Raw genomic sequence first — 24213 nt, 5'->3', positions numbered from 1 at the left:
CCATCCTCAGGTGCAGCACTTTGCTTTGCTATATGATGATGATGATGATGATGATGATCGGGGGCACCGTCAGAATGGTATTTCATGTTTGTGTTGACATTCTACATACTTTGTCAAACTAGTGTAATAGCATGTAGCATTTATTTTATCACCAATCCTTGTCTTTTTTAAAATATATATATATACAAACTTCACATTCTACTTATCAGGTCATCCTGTTCGAAGGCTGAAGTGTCTCGGTAAGTCATACTCATAACATGAAGTTCCTGAACAAACTCTACTCAAGTCCTACATGTCTGACTGTCCTTTTCGTCTTCATCCTCGCTACTACTGGACTCCGAGAACACGTCTTCGTCCCTGGAGCCGGTTGCCACGGCGACCCCCTGTGACTGTGACGTCAGCCTGACTGCGACGAGGGCGGGGCTGTGGCTAAGGCCCAACAGTAGGGTGCTACTGTTGTCTCCTCCAAGGAGGGTCAGACACTGGATGTGGGCATCTGGGGAAAGGACAGAGAGGACGTTGCAGGCCTCCAAGTCCCATAGGCTCAGCTCACCTGTGTGAATAAAACCGCATGAATTGTCACTACTTTCACTTGAGTGTAAACACACATTCTTCTATCAGTTGTTTGTGAACACCCTGTTCCACTCACCACTATCCCTTACCGATGCGCTCAAATATAGTGGCACCCTTGCACTTTTCAAAACTGGTTGAATGGCACCTGCAACTTACCACAAGTAGGATCAATTACACTTGTCGAGGATGACTTTCCTCCAGCCAAATGTATCTGACTTTGGGATAATTTAGTCCAGATAATTTTTTTACTTTGAAGTGAGTTTAAATATTTGTTTTGTGTCCTGTGCATGTTTGAAAACCATGTTGTTTTTTCACATCTATTTTGAGAAGAAATAGTGACTTGTGCAAGGTTGCCAATATCTTTGTGCACAAAGAAACCTAATTATCTCACTTTTCTATAAAAGGGAAAGATAGCTGAAAATCTAAAGTGATCTCTGTCCTACCTGCTAGTAGAATGGCTTTGGCTCCTCCCTCAGTGATATAAAGCTGGTTGGATCCTCCTAGTCTCAGGCTGGCGTAGCCAGAGATAGTCTTGTGATTCCTCCTGAAGGGATCCCACACTTTAAGCCTAATCAGGAGAAGAGGTAAGCATGAGCCTTCTCATTGTGACAGACCATAAAGGCATGAGCCTTCTCATTGTGACAGACCATAAAGGCATGAGCCTTCTCATTGTGACAGACCAGAAAGGCATGAGCCTCCTCATTGTGACAGACCATAAAGGCATGAGCCTTCTCATTGTGACAGAAAGGCATGAGCCTTATGTTTAGATATGGGACTTAAATGACTCAGAGATGTTATGAGTGACGTGTCATTTTGAAACGCATTACTTGTTACATCCGCTGATCCCAAAGGCGACTCTGCTGGCGTCATCTGTGATTGCCACACAACAGACTCCTGGCTCGTTCTTCAATCTTTTCCTCACCTTTCACGAGTGTAAAAAATACAATAATTGGGGGGTCAAATAATTTAGCCAGTGTACTGTAAAATAGTGTTGTTACTGATCCCAGATGGACAATAAAGCTATTTGAATCTGGCTTTATGCTGTACACTCAGAAGAAAAGGTTATATCTAGAACCCGTTGAAGAACCCTTTTTGGTTCCACGTACAACCCTTTCCACAGATGGTTAAACACGGAACTCAAAAGGGTTCTACCTAGAATAAAAAGGGTTCTCCTATGGGGACAGCTGATGAACCCTTTCCTCTAAGAGTGTACATACCGTGCCTTTCTGAAGGTCCCAGAGGGTGAGGTAAGGTATATGCTGAGCTTGGCTGTAGTTGGCCAGCACCAGGTGTCCCCCGGGGTGTGTGAGGGCGGCGGTGTGGAGGATCAGCAGGGACGTCCTATCCTCCAGGGTGTGGAGGTGGTCCTGGGAGCTCACGCTGAAAACGTTGAGGTGGTGGGAGAAATAGGAACACACCACCACCTGGTAGTGAGGGGATCAGGGGAATGAAGATACATCGCATCACAACACAAACAAACATTTTACCTGCTGGTCCCCACTGAGAAGGTACTGGTCTATGGAGTTGTATTTCTCCCTGTCTAGACTGCGCTGCTCCTCCTTCTCCCTCTGATCCTCCTTCTCCAGCCTCCTACACTTAGCAGAGTGGCTCTCTGTCCGCCTGTCCCAGGGCATCACTAGAGCTGGAGGAAATAGTCACCAAATACTAGTCAAATAGCTTAGCTAGATCCCCGTGCACAACTTTTCTGGTATTGGTCTCTGGTATTGTTACCTGTGGTCTCATTTGGTGGTATCTGGGACTGTCTGTCTCTGATGGTGCTGCTGGACAGGAGAAACTCTGTGTGGGATGCTTTCATCCTCCCTTTGATATACCCAGACTCCAGGTCCCACAAAATCAGATGGTTCCTGTACCCCCCAACAGTCCAAATGAAACAAGTCATGATCCCTGTACCTCCCAACAGTCCAAATGAAACAAGTCGTGATCCCAACAGTCCAAATGAAACAAGTCATGATCCCTGTACCTCCTAACAGTCCAAATGAAACAAGTCATGATCCCTGTACCTCTCAACAGTCCAAATGAAACAGGTCATGATCCCAACAGTCCAAATGAAACAGGTCATGATCGCAACAGTCCAAATGAAACAGGTCATGATCCCTGTACCTCCCAACAGTCCAAATGAAACAAGTCATGATCCCTGTACCTCCCAACAGTCCAAATGAAACAAGTCATGATCCCTGTACCTCCCAACAGTCCAAATGAAACAAGTCATGATCCCTGTACCTCCCAACAGTCCAAATGAAACAAGTCATGATCCCTGTACCTCCCAACAGTCCAAATGAAACAAGTCATGATCCCTGTACCTCCCAACAGTCCAAATGAAACAAGTCATGATCCCTATACCTCCCAACAGTCCAAATGAAACAAGTCATGATCCCTGTACCTCCCCACAGTCCCAAATAAAACAGGGTCTGGACAATGAAAAAGCTCTAGCCTTCCACATCCCAAAAGCAGTTCACGACAATGAGGCAAAATGTATTAGGGGCAACAATGAACACAACAATGTTAAGCTATGAGACAATTAGGACGCTAGAGTATTATTTATCTGAAGTATTATTTATCTGAAGTAACTGGCACAGAGGGACTTTATTTGGGGTGTGGTGTGGTATTTCAGGTAGTGGACTAAGTTAGCTGGTGCTTGTTTCAAGTAACCAAATCGCTCTCACCTCGTCTCAGACAGACCCAGAAGTAGCTGCCCCTCAAGAAGCCTGTATTCGTGTCGGGGACAGGGGACGATGTAGAGACCAGACTGTCTCCTCACGTAGCTTCTCTTGATCAGGTCATAGACCAGTAGAGTCTACGGTGTCAAGTGAAACAGAAGATGAATGACTAGGCGTTTAGCTCAGTGGGCTAACACAGTCTTGTTGCTTGTAGGAGACCCGGGCTAAAACCTATAGGCCAGGGATCATCAACTAGATTCAGACGCGGGCCGTTTTTTTTCTAGAGCGGATGGACGGGGGGCCGGAACATGATTACAAATCATTTGTAGACGGCAAATTGAAGCCCAAACAGATATAATGTTTGACTAAAACATAATCATTTCAAATCTTGATTACATTTGTATACGATCACGTTTCTCTCTTATGCATGGGAATACTTGGGAACAGATTTCTTAAATTAAAATAATTTGGGAGCTGATTTCCTAGTGTTTTCAGTCTATTATGTCCAACAATAAATATATACAGTGGGGAGAACAAGTATTTGATACATTGCCGATTTTTCAGGTTTTCCTACTTACGAAGCATGTAGAGGTCTGTAATTTTTTTTATCATAGGTACACTTCAACTGTGAGAGACAGAATCTAAAACAAAAATCCAGAAAATCACATAGTATGATTTTTAAGTAATTCATTTGCATTTTATTGTATGACATAAGTATTTGATCACCTACCAACCAGTAGAATTCTGGCTCTCACAGACCTGTTAGTTTTTATTTAAGAATCCCTCCTGTTCTCCACTCATTACCTGTATTAACTGCACCTGTTTGAACTCGTTACCTGTATATAAGACACCTGTCCACACACTCAATCAAACAGACTCCAACCTCTCCACAATGGCCAAGACCAGAGAGCTGTGTAAGGACATCAGGGATAAAATTGTAGACCTGCACAAGGCTGGGATGGGCTATAGGACAATAGGCAAGCAGCTTGGTGAGAAGGCAACAACTGTTGGTGTAATTATTAGAAAATGGAAGAAGTTCAAGATGACAGTCAATCACCCTCGTTCTGGGGCTCCATGCAAGATCTCACCTCGTGGGGCATCAATGATCATGAGGAAGGGGAGGGATCGGCCCAGAACTACACGGCAGGACCTGGTCAATGACCTGAAGAGAGCTGGGACCACAGTCTCAAAGAAAACCATTAGTAACCATTAGTAACACACTACGCCGTCATGGATTAAAATCCTGCAGCGCACGCAAGGTCCCCCTGCTCAAGCCAGCACATGTCCAGGCCCGTCTGAAGTTTGCCAATGACCATCTAGATGATCCAGAGGAGGAATGGGAGAAGGTCATGTGGTCTGATGAGACAAAAATAGAGCTTTTTGGTCTAAACTCCACTCGCCGTGTTTGGAGGAAGAAGAAGGATGTGTACATCCCCAAGAACACTATCCCAACTGTGAAGCATGGAGGTGGAAACATCATTCTTTGGGGATGCTTTTCTGCAAAGGGGACAGGACGACTGCACCGTATTGAGGGGAGGATGGATGGGGCCATGTATCGCGAGATCTTGGCCAACAACCTCCTTCCTTCAGTAAGATAGGTTGTGGCTGGGTCTTCCAGCATGACAACGACCCGAAACACACAGCCAGGGCAACTAAGGAGTGGCCAGGTAAGAAGCATCTCAAGGTCCTGGAGTGGCCTAGCCAGTCTCCAGATCTGAACCCAATAGAACATCTTTGGAGGGAGCTGAAAGTCCATATTGCCCAGCGACAGCCCCGAAACCTGAAGGATCTGGAGAAGGTCTGTATGGAGGAGTGGGCCAAAATCGCTGCTGCAGTGTGTGCAAACCTGGTCAAGAACTACAGGAAACGTATGATCTCTGTAATTGCAAACAAAGGTTTCTGTACCAAATATTAAGTTATGCTTTTCTGATGTATCAAATACTTATGTCATGCAATAAAATGCAAATTAATTACTTAAAAATCATAATGTGATTTTCTGAATTTTTGTTTTAGATTCCGTCTCTCACAGTTGAAGTGTACCTATGATAAAAATTACAGACCTCTACATGCTTTGTAAGTAGGAAAACCTGCAAAATCGGCAGTGTATCAAATACTTGTTCTCCCCACTGTGTGTGTATATATATATATATATATATATATATATATATATAAATATTTAATTTTTTTTGCTCAGAAAACTTGGGGGGCCAAATAAAACCACGCCATTTGGGGAACCCTGCTATAAGCAGTCACATGCAGAGCACATATGTCACTACAAGTATGCTACTGTCAACTCATGAGGTGACTTCAAGTGTCACCGTGAAGTGAAAGAACAGCGTAGATCAGAGTGGATTCAGTATGGATCCCAGGCTAACTGATACATGAAGTAGGGAAGCCGGTGACCTGGAATATGGGCGAGGGGGTGTCTGTGAAGGTGGCCGTCCCTCTGTCTGTCAGGATGTACAGCTTCAGGTCGTGGGCCAAGGCCACGTCGGTGTTGCCATAGAGACCGTGCTCCACTCTGACAGGTCGACCTGTGAACCTGGATCTGGCCAGGTTCCAGACCCGTACCGTGCCAGGCCGTAGGGACTTGCACACCGCGTAGCTGTCACCGGAGGGAGAAGAGACCCAGGAAAGAGCAAGGCAATCAAAGCAGATGCATATGAGGGTGCATCTCAATAATCTAAAGTGGCTTCCTTCCTCCTTGTCTCATCTCCTTCAACTGGCAATGATGTGAAAGAGCTGGGCAGGAGGAGCAAATCCCCAGTGGGTATGTACACTTCTCAACTATGCTGTGTAAATAGAACAGTGAATATGGAGGAGGAGGAGGATAGCAATTTAGCCTATTGAGATGACGTTAAAATAAATTATGATGTTAAAAGAAACCAATAATGTCTGAATATACTATTATCAGTACTATTTAAACAATACAGTAAATAGCACAGAGAATATTAATCCTAATATTATTGAGATAATAATAGTACTGTAAATTGAAGATTGTTGATAAAGACCTACCGTGGGCGTTTCCCCATGAGGATGACCTCTTCTGTGCCGTCCCTCTTCACCTTGTGGACATTGTAGGTGAGGGTCTGGTCATTGACCCTGGAGGACAGATCCCACAGCCTTGGGTACCTCTCCCCACTGCACACGCCCACACAGAACCGCAGTTCCAAGCACACACCTACAAACAGAGGGAGGGGAGAGGACCAATAGGAAATGGTTTTCCTGAACGAAAAACTCAATGTCAATTTAGCATCAAAAGTAAACGGTTTGTGTCTGTCAATGTCAATGTTAGTCTCGGAGTTCACTGATAGGTCATGTCATGTGAATTAAATGGTGGTATGTTTACTCCCTGGGCTTTTCTTTATGAATCCACAGCAGTCTCGCCACCGTTAGACACAAACACTGCAAGATAATGCCCGGATGAACTTGCAGCCTTTTCTGAACAGACTCCGACTCCACCACATTCTAACCGATTTCCAATCAGTCAACCAAGAGAGCAACCAATGCCTGTAAGTCTCCACCTAACCGCTCTTACTAACCTGCAGTCAGTATCCCGGGGAAACGGGCGATGTGTTTGTGGTCCTCTGTCTCCAGGTTCCATGTCACGACCTGCGTGATGCCGGTGCGGGGGGAGGGGCAGAAGGCCACGGCGTGCGTCCCCGTCCGGTTGACGGTGACCTGGGAGATGTCGTCCTGGCTGCAGCCCAGGATGGAGCGCTCGTACTTGAAACTGGCCATGCTGTACAGCTCAATATGAATGATCTCACTGTCCCGCTTGTAAGGGTACCTGGGAGGGAGGGAGGGAGGGAGGGAGGGAGGGAGGGAGGGAGGGAGGGAGGGAGGGAGGGAGGGAGGGAGGGAGGGAGGGAGGGAGGGAGGGAGGGAGGGATAAACATAGGCAGGTGCACTATGAATAGCAATGGTCTCTTTCTTTGATAAAACATCTAATATGATAATGTGATTATGATGCCGTGATAGACTTTTCAGAAGCACTTATGACTACTCTGTTCATAAGGCATTATACACACACACACATCTATAATGCCTTATGAGCTATGCATTCTGGGTTGTAATGCATAACATAGGGTTATGGTTAATGGAGGGGATGCATACTTGCACTTAAAGTAACTGTCGAGTGAAAATCTTACTTTTAAAAGTTTATATTCTGTTAACTCATACCTAAAGGCCTACTCGTATTTGTGGCCAAAGCATAAATTAGAGAGAAAAAAACACCTCAATCTTGTATCTCAAGCAGACCGTTTAAAAAAAATGGTGGCTATTTCCTCATATTACATGACATGTTGGCTCATTGCCTGAGCCGGCCAATCAGCTGTCTACACCTATGAATATTTTTAATGACCGGTATACGCCCACACCATTCTGCTTTTGGGGTACGCCCACACCATTCTGCTTTTGGGGTACGCCCACACCATTCTGTTTTTGGGGTACGCCCACACCATTCTGCTTTTGGGGTACGCCCACACCATTCTGCTTTTGGGGTACGCCCACACCATTCTAAATATATAAAACAGATACCTGCAGAAGAGCAGTAGGTACTGATTGGTCATCTCCACTCCTTGTATGGAGGCAGCACCATGCTGGGCTCTGAGGACAGACAACACAGCCCCCCCTCTGGCACTAAGCACCGCTGCCTGACCTCCAGACCTGAGAGACAGAGAGACAGAGAGACAGAGAGACAGAGAGACAGAGAGACAGAGAGACAGAGAGACAGAGAGACAGAGAGACAGAGAGACAGAGAGAGAGAGAGAGAGAGAGAGAGAGAGAGAGAGAGAATGCAAAAGCCAGACAATGTGAGTGAGAAAACAGAGAGGAACCCACAGACTATTAAAGGCCCATCAAGACACTGTCTTGGCTACTCAGCCAGACCCAGACTCAGCCAGACCCAGACTCAGCCAGACCCAGACTCAGCCAGACCCAGACTCAGCCAGACCCAGCCTCAGCCAGACCCAGCCAGACCCATCACCTTACTCAAATAGCAAATAGACCATAGAAAGCTTTCCAGACACTGGCCACGTCTCCACTTCAAAGGGCTGTACGGTTGTAAACACAGTAACAGGGTTTATTTGAGGTTTCACTGTTTTTTAAAAATGTGCTATTTAAAAAAAAAAAGTGCTATTGTTAGCTACTTTTCCTAACAATGCCAGTCCTGTGAGAACACAGCAGTAGCTTTGTAGAGTTAGTCATGACTACATATGGACCTCTGAATTCTCAAGTACTAAAATACCTATATTGAAATACATACATTTGTTAGAACTTTGTAGTTATTTAAAATAGTATTTCTAAAATAATATTTGGAAGCACAGTAATTAAAATGTGGTCTGCACACACAGCTGTCAAACTCTTTCCCTGTTACAGCAACCTGCCATATATTTATTTTATTTAACTAGGCAAGTCAGTTAAGAACAAATTCTTAGTTACAATGACGGCCTACCAAAAGGCAAAAGACCTCATGCAACATATAAATATAGGACAAAACACACATCACGACAAGAGAGACAACACTACATAAAGAGAGACCTAAGACAACATAGCAAGGCTGCAACACATGACAACACAGCATGGTATCAACACAACATGACAACAACATGGTAGCAAACAAAATGGTAGCAGCACAAAACATGGTACAAACATTATTGGGCACAGACAACAGCACAAAGGGCAAGAAGGTAGAGACAACAATACATCATGAGAAGCAGCCACAACTGTCAGTAAGAGTGTCCATGATTGAGGCTTTGAATGAAGAGATGGAGATAAAACTGTCCAGTTTGAGTGTTTGTTGCAGCTCGTTCCAGTCACTAGCTGCAGTGAACTGAAAAGACAGAGCGACCCAGGGATGTGTGTGCTTTGGGGACCTTTAACAGAATGTGACTGGCAGAACGGGTGTTGTATGTGGAGGATGAGGGCTGCGGTAGATATCTCAGATAGGGGGGAGTGAGGCCTAAGAGGGTTTTATAAATAAGTATCAACCAGTGGGTCTTGCAATGGGTATACAGAGATTACCAGTTTACAGAGAAGTATAGAGTGCAGTGATGTGTCCTATAAGGAGCATTGGTGGCAAATCTGGTGGTCGAACATCTAGCCGCTCGAGAGCGCCCTTACCTGCTGATATATAAATTCTGTCTTCGTAATCTAGTATGGGTAGGATGGTCATCTGAATCAGGGTTAGTTTGGCAGCTGGGGTGAAAGAGGAGCGATTACCATAGAGGAGACCAAGTCTAGATTTAACTTTAGCCTGCAGCTTTGATATGTGCTGAGAGAAGGACAGTGTACCGTCTAGCCATACTCCCAAGTACTTGTATGGAGGTGACTACCTCAAGCTCTAAACCCTCAGAGGTAATAATCACACCTGTGGGGAGAGGGGCATTCTTCTTATCAAACCACATGACCTTTGTTTTGGAGGTGTTCAGAACAAGGTTAAGGGCAGAGAAAGCTTGTTGGACACAAAGAAAGCTTTGTTGTAGAGCATTTAACACAACATCCAGGGAGGGGCCAGCTGAGTATAAAACTGTATCATCTGCATATAAATGGATGAGAGAGCTTCCTACTGTCTGAACTATGTTGTTGATGTAAATTGCGAAGAGTGTGGGGCCTAGGATTGAGCCTTGGGGTACTCCCTTGGTGACAGGCAGTGGCTGAGACAGCAGATTTTCTGACTTTATACACTGCAGTCTTTGTGAGAGGTAGTTAGCAAACCAGGCCAAAGACCCCTCAGAGACACCAATACTCCCACAAGAATGGAATGGTCTACCGTATCAAAAGCCTATCAAAGCCATCAAAAGTCAATAAAAATAACAGCACAACATTGCTTAGAATCAAGGGCAGTGGTGACATCATTGAGGACTTTTAAGATTGCAGTGACACATCCATAACCGGAGCAGAAACCAGATTGCATACAAGAGAGAATACAATAGACATCAAGAAAGCCAGTCAGTTGATTATTGACAAGTTTTTCCAACACTTTTGATTAACAGGGCAAAATAGAAATAGGCCTGTAACAGTTAGGATCAGCTTGATCTCCCCCTTTAAATAAAGGACGCACAGTGGTTGCCTTTCAAGCAATGGGAACCTCCCCAGAGAGGAGAGACGGGTTAAAAAGGTCAGAGATAGGCTTGACGATGATAGGGGCAGCAACCTTAAAGAAGAAAGAGTCTAAACCATCTGACCCAGATGTTTTTTGGGGTCAGGTTTCAGGAGCTCCTCTAGCACCTCGGACTCAGTGACTGCCTGCAGGGAGAAACTTTGTAGCGGGGCAGGGGAAAAAGAGGGAGAAGCATCGGGGATAGTCGCATTAGAAGGGCTGGGAGATGAGGAAATGTTGGACGGGCAATGAGGCATGGCTGAGTCAAATAGGAATCCTGACTTCATGAAGTGGTGATTAAAGAGCTCAGCCATGTGCTCCTTGTCAGTAACAACCACATCATCAATATTAAGGGACAAGGGTGGGAGGAGGAGGGTTTATCCTCCAGGTCTTTAACCGTTTTCCAGAACTTCTTGGGGTTAGACCCACTGAGAGAGAACTGCTCCTTAAAGTAACGAACTTTGGCCTTCCGGATAGTCTGAGTGCACTTATTTCTCATTTGCCTGAACGAGAGCCAGTCATCCTGAGTTTGCGTGTGCCGAGCCTTTTGCCAAATGAAACTCTTTGGGTGGAGTAACTCTGCAAGATCACAGTTGAACCAGGGGCTAAACCTGTTTTTAATTCTCATTTTCTTTATGGAGGCGTGTTTGTTAACAATACCACTGAAAATATCAAAAAAGAAGGTCCAAGCGTCTTCGACAGAGAGGATCAAGCTGATTCTACATCAATTTACATAGGCCAGTTCATGAAGGATGGCCTGCTCATTTTTTTTTTTTTTCAGCAAGTGAATATGAGGACAGGTTGTTTCACTGAGCAGCCATTACAAACACAGGCTGTAAAACAGTGATCACTAAGGTCAGTACAGAAAACACCAGACTGGTACCTATCAGGATTATTTGTGTGGATAACATCAAGAAGACTAGCCTTTTCTGGGTGTTTGGAGTCATACCTTGTTTGATTGGTAACAATCTGATAAAGATTTAGGGAGTCCCATTTCACTTGGACAAGTGGTTTAAGCATATCCCAGTTTAGGTCACCAAGCAAGACAAATTCAGACTTGGTATAGGGGGCCAGGAGAGAGCTTAGGGCAGGCAGGGTACAGGCTGGTGCTGATGGAGGTCGATAGCACCCAGCAACAGTCAACAAAGAGCTATTTGAAAGTTTAATCCTTAAAACCAGCAAATCAAATTGTTTTGGGACAGACTTGGTGGAGACAACCGAGCATTGAAGGTGATCCTTGGAAAAGATCGCAACTCCCCCACCTTTGGAAGATCCGACTTGCCCGAAAAAGGTTATCAACCAGAAAGGTTAACATCAGTATTCAAAACACTCTTCCTTTAACCACGTCTCAGTAATGACCAACACGTCTGGATTGGAGCTGTGAACTGTGACAATAACTCTGGTACGAACTCAGACCCAGGTGCAGAGAATCGCAGCAGGCAGAGGTGAGGGCAAATGCAGAATGTTTACTGAAGTTGTAGTGTCTTAACGCTTAGTACTTATTTATGTAATAAGAAAGACTCTGAATACAAGCAATTGAACTGGAGCTTCACATTTACTCAAACGAGTTAGTAGCAGAATAACATAGAACAACACTGCGCATGACCAAGGGTGCTCCATCCTTAAAGGGGACATCAGTAATTAACAGAACATAACAGAAGTATTCACAGGAAAAACAACAAAGCAAGTGCACATGAGTACAACACAACACAAAACAAGACAAGAGACCTGAGCAACCGGCCCAGTTCCATAGAGGAACCTAAATAGCCCTAAACTAGGTAAACCCAATAAACCCAATCAGGCTCACCTGGACACTAGAAACATAAGGGTGCCATCCAGTGGCACCCTCAGGTATAACACTCCATGATGACCTCTAACCTGTGACAGGACAATCAAGGCACAGCATAGAACAGGGAGAGCTCTGCTGATTTATGACATCTGAATGTGCGTCAGATGGAAACAAGATCATATTGTACAGCCATTTCATCAGGTAACATGAATACAAAGCCGACGAGAGGTGGTTAGAATGGGATGGGAGGCCAAACGTCTGTGTAACCAATAGAGAGTCCCGCGTCTGGGAACAAACATAGTCTGTCCCACGGTTGGGTCAAGAAAGATCGTAGTCAACAAAGTATTCAGGAGTCATGAGGCAAATAGAAAAATGCACAAAAAAATATACAGTTGAAGTCGGAAGTTTACATGCACTTAGGTTGGAGTAATTAAAACTAGTTAACATGCACTTAGGTTGGAGTAATTAAAACTTGTTTTTCAACCACTCCACAAATTTCTTGTTAACAAACTATAGTTTTGGCAAGTCGGTTAGGACTTTGTGCATGACACAAGTAATTTTTCACAGACAGATTTTTCACTTATAATTCACTGTATCACAATTCCAGGTGGTCAGAAGTTTACATACACTAAGTTGACTGTGCCTTTAACAGCTTTGAAAATTCCAGAAAATGATGTCATGGCTTTAGATGCTTCTGATAGGCTAATTGACATAATTTGAGTCAATTGGAGGTGTACCTGTGGATGTATTTCAAGGCCTACCTTCAAACTCAGTGCCTCTTTGCTTGACATCATGGGAAAATCGAAAGAAATCAGCCAAGACCTCAGAAAAAAATTGTAGTCTTCCACAAGTCTGGTTCATCCTTGGGAGCAATTTCCAAACACCTGAAGGTACCACGTTCATCTGTACAAACAATAGTACGCAAGTATAAACACCATGGGGCCATGCAGCCTTCATACTGCTCAGGAAGGAGACGCATTCTGTCTCCTAGAGATGAGCGTACTTTGGTGCGAAAAGTGCAAATCAATCCCAGAACAACAGCAAAGGACATTGTGAAGATGCTGGAGGAAACAGATACAAAAGTATCTATATCCACAGTAAAACAAGTCCTATATCGACATTACCTGAAAGGTCACTCAGCGAGGAAGAAGCCACTGCTCTAAAACCGCAATAAAAAGCCAGACTAGGGTTTGCAACTGGGTTTGCAATGGGGACAAAGATCATACTTTTTGTAAAAATGTCCTCTGATCTGATGAAACAAAAATAGAACTGTTTGGCCATAATGACCATCTTTATGTTTAGAAGAAAAAGGGGGAGGCTTGCAAGCCAAAGAACACCATCCCAACCGTGAAGCACGGGGGTGGCTGCATCATGCTGTGGGGGAGCTTTGCTGCAGGAGGGACTGGTGCACTTCACAAAATAGAAGGCATCATGAGGAGGGAACATTATGTGGATATATTGAAGCAACATCTCAAGACATCAGTCAGGAAGTTAAAGCTTGGTCGCAAATGGGTCTTCCAAATGGACAATGACTCCAAGAATACTTCCAAAGTCGTGGCAAAATGGATTAAGGACAACAAAGTCAAGTTATTGGAGTGGCCATCACAAAGCCCTGATCTCAATCCTATAGAAAATGTGTGGGCAGAACTGAAAAAGCGTGTGAGAGCAAGGAGGCCTACAAACCTGACTCAGTTACACCAGCTCTGTCAGGAGGAATGGGCCAAAGTTCACCCAACTTATTGTGGGAAGCTTGTGGACGGCTACACGACACGTTTGACCCAAGTTAAACAATTTAAAGGCAATGCTACCAAATACTAATTGAGTGTATGTAAACTTCTGACCCACTGGGAATGTGAGGAAAGAAATAAAAGCTGAAATAAATAATAATTATCTCTACTATTATTCTGACATTTTACATTCTTAAAATAAAGTGGTGATCCTAACTGACCTAAGACATGGGAATTTTTACTAGGATTAAATGTCAGGAATTGTGAAAAACTGATTTTAAATGTATTTGGCTGAAGGTGTATGTAAACTTCCGACTTCAACTGTACATAACGACTTGGGGCTAGCAAATTGTAAGTTCAGAGTCACTCGCCCCAACAGTGCATGTGTGCGGTAGAACGCTCGGGAGAGAGAGGAAGAGGAAGGGGGGGGGGGGGCAGGGCAGACGGTGAACAGATCGCCAGGTGGAATCCAAGCAGCAGTGCAGCAGGTTATATAGATGGTAATCACCAGAAACCGAAGCCCAATGCATTATACTGCAACCATCCCACAGACAACTTGTATTACTAACTACCTCAACGACCCAATTTGTCATTCCTTTTACATTTACACCACTCAGGTGTGAGAGGATGGATTCCACCAGCCAATCACATTATCCACGACATCCTCCTCCATCCTCCCATTTAATCAAGTCATGAAATAAGATGAAGATTTTAACACTGCCTGGAAAATGTATTGTTTCGTGTGTCATGTAGACATATCCTGGTGTCCAACGTTATCTGTCTATTCGACAGGGGCTTATGTGTGAAAAGCTTCTCCTAATATACAGGATTACATTTTAATAGGCACCTGAGAAGTAGTCTGTTTGAATAATTCAACAGTGTTTTCAAACCGGACCCGTGAAATCTGTCAAGGTACTACGCTCGCCTGATTTCACAGAGTGTTAACAATGAGGGCACGTGATATTATTTAAGAGCCAGACCAGGAGAAGTGACACCTGTCACTAATTGGTTATTACTCTATGGCACTAAGAGACAAATCACCATTAGCCCCAACGCAAAATAAACGACAACGAATAAGAAAGACGGAAAGCAAACTAAATATAATGAATAACGTGAAATAAAAACTATATATTGTTTACTCTATCGACCATGGAATTTTAAAAATTCAATATTCAAGGTTGCGAGTAAAACACTGAGTCTCAATGTCCTTGAATCTCCCTATGTGTATAATTGGTTTGTTTCGTGTTTAGTTTTTTTTGTGTGAACCAGTTACAGACTAGCTGTTGTCACGGACTAGCTGTTGTCACGGACTAGCTGTTGTCACGGACTAGCTGTTGTCACGGACTAGCTGTTGTCACGGACTAGCTGTTGTCACGGACTAGCTGTTGTCACGGACTAGCTGTTGTCACGGACTAGCTGTTGTCATGGACTAGCTGTTGTCACGGACTAGCTGTTGTCACGGACTAGCTGTTGTCACGGACTAGCTGTTGTCACGGACTAGCTGTTGTTACGGACTAGCTGTTGTCATGGACTAGCTGTTGTTACGGACTAGCTGTTGTCACGGACTAGCTGTTGTCACGGACTCGCTGTTGTCACGGACTAGCTGTTGTCACGGACTAGCTGTTGTTACGGACTATCAGGGATCTGAATCAAGGACTAAACTCTGACCTGTAGGCGAAAAGGACATAGTCTTTGATGGAGTTGTGGGAGACCAATACGGAATGGTCTTTATGGATGGGGTCACAGTCCAGGGTAATGTTGACACAGCAGAGTAGAGAGCAGGACGAGACCAGGTCGAACACCTGAGAGGTCACAGAGAGGTCAATTAATCACCATGGCCCTGAACATAAACAATTAGCGTTTATGTTTCTTATGCTGACGTGATAATATATTGGACTGTTGCAATACCTTCACCAGATGACTTCCATCATAGAAGGCTACCAGCAGCTGTCCGTCACACGTGGTGGTTACCACAGGAACGTCCAGAGAGTCACTCTCGGAGTAGATCACTTTCCCAGAATCCACCTCTCTGACCTGCAGACTCTGTCCCATGCGAACCACCAGGACCCTGTCCTCTAGACAGAGAGTGAGGGAGTCGCCCACCACGCCCCCCACCCCCTCCAGAGTCCTCACGGCGCGCCCCAGTTCCAGGTCCCACACCTTCAGGGTGCCGTCCCCATCGCAGGTGGCTGCCACCAGACCCCTCTGTCCCCTGGTCAGGGCCGTTACTATGGACGTGTGGCCTGGAGCAGAGCCAGAGGAAAAGGCATTCATCATGCCATTTACCTAGATTGGCATAGGATGACATAACAACCATATCTTAATGCAACATGTCTTAACGTTTGTGATAGTTCTTTACCTGCCAGCAGGGTGTGTGGGATCTCTCCTGGGGGCACCAGGAAGCTGTAGGAGGGCACCAGGACTGGCAGAGAGGAACGGGCACACTGGGCCAGCAGGGCATGCAGGTAGCTAAACTTCTGTGGGTCACCTGGTATGAACACATTACACCGACAGAGAGCAGGCCATAACAGTTGGGAACCTCGTATCGAAGCTTTAAAAATATATATATATTGTGTTGGAGGTACTTCAAACTCATCCATTTGAGACGTTGAGACACTTTATCCATCAGTGACAATTGTAAGGCAGGTGAAGTGTACCTGGAGCCACGGGGAGGTCTTCAGCAACTATCTGTCCCAGACGGCCCATAACCTGGGAGGCCAGCTGGCAGGGGTCCTGGAGCAGCACGGTCCTGGAGAGCTCCAGAGTAGCAGCCAACACCTCCATATCTACCAACTCCCTGACGGGGGGAATGAAATGTGAGAGTAGAGCGGAAACAAAGAGAGAGAGAGAGAGAGAGAGAGAGAGAGAGACAGAGAGGGAGAGAGAGAGAGAGAGAGAGAGAGAGAGAGAGAGAGAGAGAGAGACAGAGACAGAGACAGAGACAGAGAGAGAGAGAGAGAGAGAGAGAGAGACAGAGAGAGAGAGAGAGAGAGAGAGACAGAGAGAGAGAGAGAGAGAGAGAGAGAGAGGACACACATCACTTGTCAAAACAGCAACTCAGACGAAGTATCTAACAGTGAACCTACTTCTCTGGCAGCACGACGCCCTTCAGGTCCTCTTGTACATGGAGCACAGACAGACCCCAGGCCTTGTGCAGCAGGAACTCATAGTTAAACACACACTCAGACAGGAAGGCCAGTATCTGGCCTGACCGAACCAGGTGGTAGGGCAGGCCATGGAGCTTTCTGAGGTTAAACACATAACTTTTCGTCGAGTCCTCCTCCAGTGTCCACGCCAGCGGCTGAAATATGTTTCTGTGTGGGCTATCCGTACCCCGGAAGTAGTCTGCGTAGTTTGCGTGTAGAAGCATGCGGGAGTCGTCCGTTTTGAGGTACCGTTTCACACACACCCTACCCAGCTCAGAGTGGGTCCAGCGGTAGACCCACGTCCCATCTGTCTCCGCCTCCGTCAGGTGACCCCCAAGGTCTCGTCTCAGCCGCGCCCACAGCACGCACGGCACCCTGGGAAGGCTGGAGGAGGAAGTGGAGGATGAATGGGAGAGCGATACTTCCTGTAGAACCTTCCCATCTCTCCCCAGAAGGTCCAGTAGCTCCTAATGATCATAATAATAACAATAACTATAATAACAACAATCATAATTACAATAGCAACTATAATAATAACAACAACTATAAGAATAGTTATAATAATAATAACCATAAAAATAAATATAATAATAACAAATATAATAATAACTATAATACAATATATATAATAATAACAATAATAAAAACAATTATAATAATAATAATAACAGCAACAATAATAACTATAATAATAACTATAACAATAACTATAATAATAATAATAACTATAATAATAATAATAATAATAATAACAATAATAATAATAACTATAATAATAATAATAATAATAATAATAATAGTAATAATAACTATAATAATAATAACTATAATAATAATAACTATAATAATAATAATAATAACTATAATAATAATAACTATAATAATAATAATAACTATAATAATAATAATAACTATAATAATAATAATAATAACTATAATAATAATAATAACTATAATAATAATAACTATAATAATAATAATAATAACTATAATAATAATAACTATAATAATAATAATAATAACTATAATAATAATAATAACTATAATAATAATAATAACTATAATAATAATAATAACTATAATAATAATAATAATAATAAACTATAATAATATCAATAATAATAGCAATTCTAACAATAATAATAACAATAATAATAGAAATTATAACAACAACAACAATAATAATAATATATGTAGAATAGAATAGCTTTATTTTTCTCAAGAGAATTTCCGATTTGAAATTCAAATCCCAGTACATGAGGTACAATTCAAGACAATGTCCAGCTGTGTGATTGGTCTGACTCTCTATATCTGTTGTTATTCCATGTGCTCACAGCTCTTTACATTCTCCTTCACTACCAATGTGTTTCACCCACCTCTTCCGTGACGCCCCCTCTGGAGAGCGATATAACCGCGGCGGCCCGTCCCACCAGCTGCTCCCCGTGGGTCCTCTCCAAGCAAGCCAGCAGGCCTACGTAGAGCCCTTCCAGGTCGGGTGGGAGGCCTAGGCTGCCCTGGGGGGAGAAGGAGCTCCAGAGGACAGACTCAGCATAGACAGCCTCCAGGTAGAGAGGGGAGGGACAGGAAAGGCAAGCCTGGAGGAGAAGCTGCCACTGCCAGTCCTGGAGCCTGCGGTGGTCAGTCTGGAGTTTATGTTTTAGAGCCTTGGTGATGTCATCAGGACTGAGGGGTGGCAGGGACAGGACAGTGGGCTGGGCTGACTTCTGGATAGGGAAGGGAAAAACTGAGAATTTCATAATCAGTTTGATACTAGCATAACGACAGAGGGTTTTTAGATAGAACATGTTCCTGAACGGTACCTGTCAGGATGTCTCACATACAGTAACTTAGCAACAAGCAGGCCCCGCCCACCTGAGAATCTCGCCTTATCAGCCGTCTATTTCCTGTGTTTGAGAGGTGCAAAATCCACTTGTCACTTAAATCTCGCTGGATCGATCGCTTTCATTTTACTCTGGCGACTCTTCCCACTCTTGCTTGTCCCATTCGTTTTTTCCCCGTTAATGTGACGACCACGGAAACGTTTGTAATGACCAATCAAACACATCCCGGTTATGGCCCGAAATGGACTCAATGGAATACAATGGTTTTCCGTTGCATCTATGAGAACGCCAACGCTTCGTCAGGGATTTAACGTCTCGACACTTACATCACAAGAAGTAGAAGAAAGATATCTTAATTTAGATGGGTGTTGATTTTTATTTATTTTTTGCAATTAAAAATGTTTTTTTAATACAGTTGAAATGTTTACAAATTAGATGCACTGAAATGAAAGCATTTTTCATGTTTTTTTTTATGTCTGATCTCACAAACAATGTAAAGTATGTACAAATACTGCAGGTGTAATCTATTTTAAATGGCGTGGGTATTCTTCTCTTGACACACTTGTTGAATTATGCAAGAGAACGTGACAACTACAGTAATGAATCATTAATGAGACAGTCTAGACAGCTCAGTTTATGATTACAGATAGGCCCTAGACAAAGGAAGTGTTTGGCGGTTGAAGTTCTGTTCCACCCCTTTATGTTAATATATTCATTTATGCAAATATACCTAGTGAAGATGAGGCACAGATCCTATTTCCTAATAATTTTTTAAAAATATCTGATATACAAAAATAGTATATATATATATATATATATATATGAGTGATTTATAAAGAAAATAAAATGTGAAATTTTTACAATATATTGAATATCTGACTTCCCACCAAAATGCCTGAATTTTGCCATTATTTGTCCATGCCAATACAATGTTTATGTGAAATAATTGATGAATTTAAACAACTCTAAATATTTGGAGTATCTTCATCCATTGTCCAACTGTTGCATCACAATTGTATTTGAAACATTTTAACGACCGTTGCCACAGTCACTGCACACCTGCACAGCAGCGTTCCTCCAGATTAGAAAGTGACACGGGATATCGGTGGGAAACGCCTAAGTAATGGTAGGATAAACACTGTTGTACAGTATCTTTTGTCAACCTGTCCTGACCTGCAGGGTGTGGGCGCAGGCAGAGTCTGTGGTGGCAGACAGGATGAGGTGGACGTGTGGGGGGAGAGGGGTAGACAGCCAGGAGAGGTCTGCTCCGTGCTCCTCGGAGAGAGCATCTATCCCGTCCAGCACAAGGATTACGGGGCTGTCCGCCCTCACCTGACCAAGAAGGGAGTGGAACTCATTCACCAAATGAGGGAGACCCTGGGTTGAATGGGACACAGAATGATATTGGTCATTTAATGTTTGTATTCAATGTGTTTTCATGTTTGTACCTATTTTTTGGTCTAAGGACATAACTTTTGTGGTATAAAATGACAAAATGTGGTTTTGGGGGGTGAAGTATCCCTTTACCTTCTTATCTATACTATAAAGACAGCATTCGTACTCTTCTACATGGGAATGGCATTGGTTGGAATAAGATGATAGATAGGTATATGTCAGAGGTAGCTAGCTACCTCAGAGAGTTCAGTGTGATGGCTGTAGGTCTCAGCCAGCTGAACACACAGGTTCTGGAGAACCAGACGCACATTCCTGCTCTCACCCGTCAGGCCCACGAAACACACCAGCACCTTCACAGCTCTGAGAGGGAGAACATGCAAGTCCAGTTTGTGAGCACTACAGAGTCCTTCATTTACACTCGGTCACAGGAATAGTACGGTTTGCTTATCACCAAGCAGTATGGATTCCAGAGAGCGCTTCCAATTCTCGACTTAGGATCATATTGTATTCTTAAACTGAAATAAGTGCACAATACCTTGACATTTCCCAAACATTTCCCATTGATGTCATGGAGCCACGCCTCACCCAGTAATCCAGGAAGGGGCGAGGTGTGCCAGTCTGGCCATGGTGGTGCTCTTGCCCCAGCCAGGGGGACCCAGTAGGAGGATAGGTCTGAGAGAAGACCCTTCCTCCATGGCCCTCCTCATCTCACCCAGGAAGCCATCTCTCAACACATGGTGATTTTCCCTGGAGAGAGACTAGTCATGAGGATATCAAAACAACTTTGAAGCTAGCCTGGTTTGATATCCGTTTGCGTTCTCTTGCCAGCTCGTATGGTGCCATATCGGGCATGTCAATTGGACCATAGGAGTTGGCACAAACATACAGTATCTAAAACCAGGTAACTTAGAAGCATGCAGGTGGCCATTATAAATTGAAGAACACCAAACCAGAGACTTACAGAGTGTGTCCGTGGTTAACATGGCGATGGATCTCCTCCTGTATCCTCATTCCAGATGCTTCTCTCCGTCTGATGTCAAAGGAGCCTTTGGCTTTGTTCCCCTTCATGACTCTGGAGTAGGGAGACAGCCCAACTCAACATTTATGCCATCAGTTGAGTGTTACGCAATAATATCGGAGGGCCAACATAATGACAGATAGCCATGTAACCGTGTCATATAGTTCCAATATACTTTATGACATGTGTTATGCATTTATTTATTTCTCTCTCACTTGTTCAGAGAGTTGATGACAGTCCTCTGGAAGTGAGAGGAGATGTGTTCTGTGTAGAACTGTTGGGATCGGTTATGTTTGGGGTTCAGGCCATTCCTTCCCCAGTCCACGTTACGCTCATAGATGTTGGTGTGGCGCAACTTAATGAGGGAAGAAAGGGCAATGTGTCAGTGGAGGCTCCTCGAAGGAGGATGGGGAGAACCATCTTCCTCAGTGAATAAAATTAAATATGTGGCTGCTGTATATTGTTTGTGGCTGCTGTATATTGTATGTGGCTGCTGTATATTGTATGTGGCTGCCGTATATTGTATGTGGCTGCTGTATATTGTATGTGGCTGCTGTATATTGTTTGTGGCTGCTGTATATTGTATGTGGCTGCTGTATATTGTATGTGGCTGCTGTATATTGTATGTGGCTGCTGTATATTGTATGTGGCTGCTGAATATTGTATGTGGCTGCTGTATATTGTATGTGGCTGCTGTATATTGTATGTGGCTGCTGTATATTGTATGTGGCTGCTATGAAAGTGAAGTGTGTTTGCATGTAATCAGGGGTGTATTCATTTCGCCGATTATGTTGAAAAACGCATCTTAAACAGAAGCAAACGGTGGATAAACGTACCTGAATTTGTCCAACTATAAACTCCTGTTTGCAACTGTTGGTCTAATGATTACACACTAGATCAGCTAGAAGCAGGAAACTGTGTGCAAGGCAGTATTAAATGTGTCTCTGTCGGCCTCCTTGATTACTAAAATGTTTCTCTCGACCTGAGCTGTGCACCTATGTTGTAAACTAACACGTAGGCTAGGTTGTAGCAACCATCATTGGATGGGTATAGGACAAATTCAAGTATCATGTAGTAGCCTAAACCTGATGATGTTACATTGAACTGGGAGAATGGAATATGAATGAAAATCATCCAATATGCCGTAATAGAATTTTGCATCCTGTAGCACCAACTCCAAAAAGTTCTGGGACACTGTAAAGTCCATGGAGAATAAGAGCACATCCTCCCAGCTGCCCACTGCACCGAGGCTAGGAAACACTGTCTACGATAGTCGAGAATTTCAATAAGCATTTTTCTACGGCTGGCCAACTGTACCTTCTCCACTATGCAATCTGGTTTCCGAGCATGGGTCATGGGTCATGGGCTGGATGCAACCTCAGCCACACTCAAGGTCCTAAACGACATCATAACCGCCATCGATAAAAGACAATACTGTGCAGCCGTATTCATTGACCTGGACAAGGCTTTCGACTCTGTCAATCACCACATTCTTATTGGCAGACTCAACAGCCTTGGTTTCTCAAATGACTGCCTCGCCTGGTTCACCAACTACTTCTCTGTTCAGTGTGTCAAATCGGAGGGCCTGTTGTCCGGACCTCTGGCAGTCTCTATGGGGTGCCACAGGGTTCAATTCTCGGGCCGACTCTTTTCTCTGTATACATCAATGATGTCGGTCTTGCTGTTGGTGAGTCTCTGATCCACCTCTACACAGACGACACCATTCTGTATACTTCTGGCCCTTCTTTGGACACTGTGTTCACAAACCGCCAAACGAGCTTCAATGCCATACAACACTCCTTCCGTGGCCTCCAACTGCTCTTAAACGCAGGGGAAACTAAATGCATGCTCTTCAAACGATCGCTGCCCGCACCCACCCACCCATCTAGCATCACTACTCTGGACGGTTCTGACTTAGAATATGTGGACAACTACAAATACCTAGCTGTCTGGTTAGACTGTAAACTCTCCTTCCAGACTCACATTAAGCATCTCCAATCCAAAATTAAATCTAGAATCGGCTTCCTATTTTGCAACAAAGTCCCCTTCACTCATGCTGCCAAACAAACCCTCGTACAACTGACTATCCTACCGATCCTTGACTTTGGCGATGTCATTTACAAAATAGCCTCCAACACTCTACTCTGCAAATTGGATGTAGTCTATCACAGTGCCATCCGTTTTGTCACCAAAGCCCCATATACTACCCACCACTGCGACCTGTATACTCTCGTTGGCTGGCCCTCGCTTCATATTCATCGCCAACCCCACTGGCTCCAGGTCATCTATAAGTCTTTGCTAGGTAAAGCCCCACCTTATCTCAGCTCACTGGTCACCATAGCAGCACCCACCCATAGCACACACTCCAGCAGGTATATTTAACTGGTCATCCCCAAAGCCAACTCCTCCTTTGGCCTCCTTTCCTTCCAGTTTTCTGCTGCCAATGACTGGAACTAATTGCAAAAATCACTGAAGCTGGAGTCTCCCTCACTAACTTTAAATATCAGCTGTCAGAGCAGCTTACTGATCATTGCACCTGTAGACAGCCCATCTATAAATAGCCCACCCAACTACCTCATCCACATATTGTTATTTATTTGTTTTGCTCCTTTGCACCCCAGTATCTCTACTTGCACATTCATATTCTGTACTTCTATCATTCCAGTGTTTAATTGCTAAATTGTAATTATTTTGCCACTATGGCCTATTTATTGCCTTTACCTCCCTTATCTTACCTCATTTGCACACGCTGTATATAGATTTTTCTATTGTGTTATTGACTGTACGTTTGTTTATCTCATGTGTAACTCTGTTGTTTGTGTCGCACTGCTTTGCTTTATCTTGGCCAGGTCGCAGTTGTAAATGAGATCTTGTTCTCAACTGGCCAGCTTAAACCTGGTTAAATAAAGGTTAAATAAAAAATATATAAAACAATTGAAATAAG

General features: G+C 43.9%; 1 protein-coding gene across 1 annotated transcript in view; it reads right to left on the bottom strand.

Annotated features, from left to right (window-relative positions):
- Nucleotides 1-121: 121 nt before the first annotated feature.
- The window catches only part of LOC110500903 (uncharacterized), a 28405-nt gene continuing 4313 nt past the window's right edge, over nucleotides 122-24213 (bottom strand). Inside the window, exons 10-31 of the mRNA XM_090214901.1 lie at nucleotides 21485-21624; nucleotides 21213-21323; nucleotides 20837-20998; nucleotides 20488-20611; nucleotides 20030-20233; nucleotides 18392-18739; nucleotides 16956-17482; nucleotides 16527-16666; nucleotides 16229-16357; nucleotides 15778-16112; nucleotides 15538-15671; nucleotides 7791-7919; nucleotides 6794-7041; nucleotides 6267-6432; nucleotides 5655-5856; nucleotides 3258-3388; nucleotides 2305-2438; nucleotides 2061-2215; nucleotides 1791-1997; nucleotides 1401-1495; nucleotides 1017-1141; nucleotides 122-553 (exon numbers count right to left, since the gene is read on the bottom strand). Of these exons, the coding sequence (XP_090071027.1) occupies nucleotides 282-553; nucleotides 1017-1141; nucleotides 1401-1495; nucleotides 1791-1997; nucleotides 2061-2215; nucleotides 2305-2438; nucleotides 3258-3388; nucleotides 5655-5856; nucleotides 6267-6432; nucleotides 6794-7041; nucleotides 7791-7919; nucleotides 15538-15671; nucleotides 15778-16112; nucleotides 16229-16357; nucleotides 16527-16666; nucleotides 16956-17482; nucleotides 18392-18739; nucleotides 20030-20233; nucleotides 20488-20611; nucleotides 20837-20998; nucleotides 21213-21323; nucleotides 21485-21624 (4218 nt within the window). The 3' untranslated portion in view covers nucleotides 122-281. The remainder of the gene's footprint in view (nucleotides 554-1016; nucleotides 1142-1400; nucleotides 1496-1790; nucleotides 1998-2060; nucleotides 2216-2304; nucleotides 2439-3257; nucleotides 3389-5654; nucleotides 5857-6266; nucleotides 6433-6793; nucleotides 7042-7790; nucleotides 7920-15537; nucleotides 15672-15777; nucleotides 16113-16228; nucleotides 16358-16526; nucleotides 16667-16955; nucleotides 17483-18391; nucleotides 18740-20029; nucleotides 20234-20487; nucleotides 20612-20836; nucleotides 20999-21212; nucleotides 21324-21484; nucleotides 21625-24213) is intronic.

This window comes from Oncorhynchus mykiss, chromosome 21, assembly GCF_057628025.1.
Source record: "Oncorhynchus mykiss isolate SJ-2025 chromosome 21, ASM5762802v1, whole genome shotgun sequence".
In the NCBI taxonomy this organism is placed as follows: domain Eukaryota; kingdom Metazoa; phylum Chordata; class Actinopteri; order Salmoniformes; family Salmonidae; genus Oncorhynchus; species Oncorhynchus mykiss.
The sequence above is the reverse complement of the archived record's forward strand: the minus strand, read 5'-3'. Positions and strand labels throughout refer to the sequence as shown.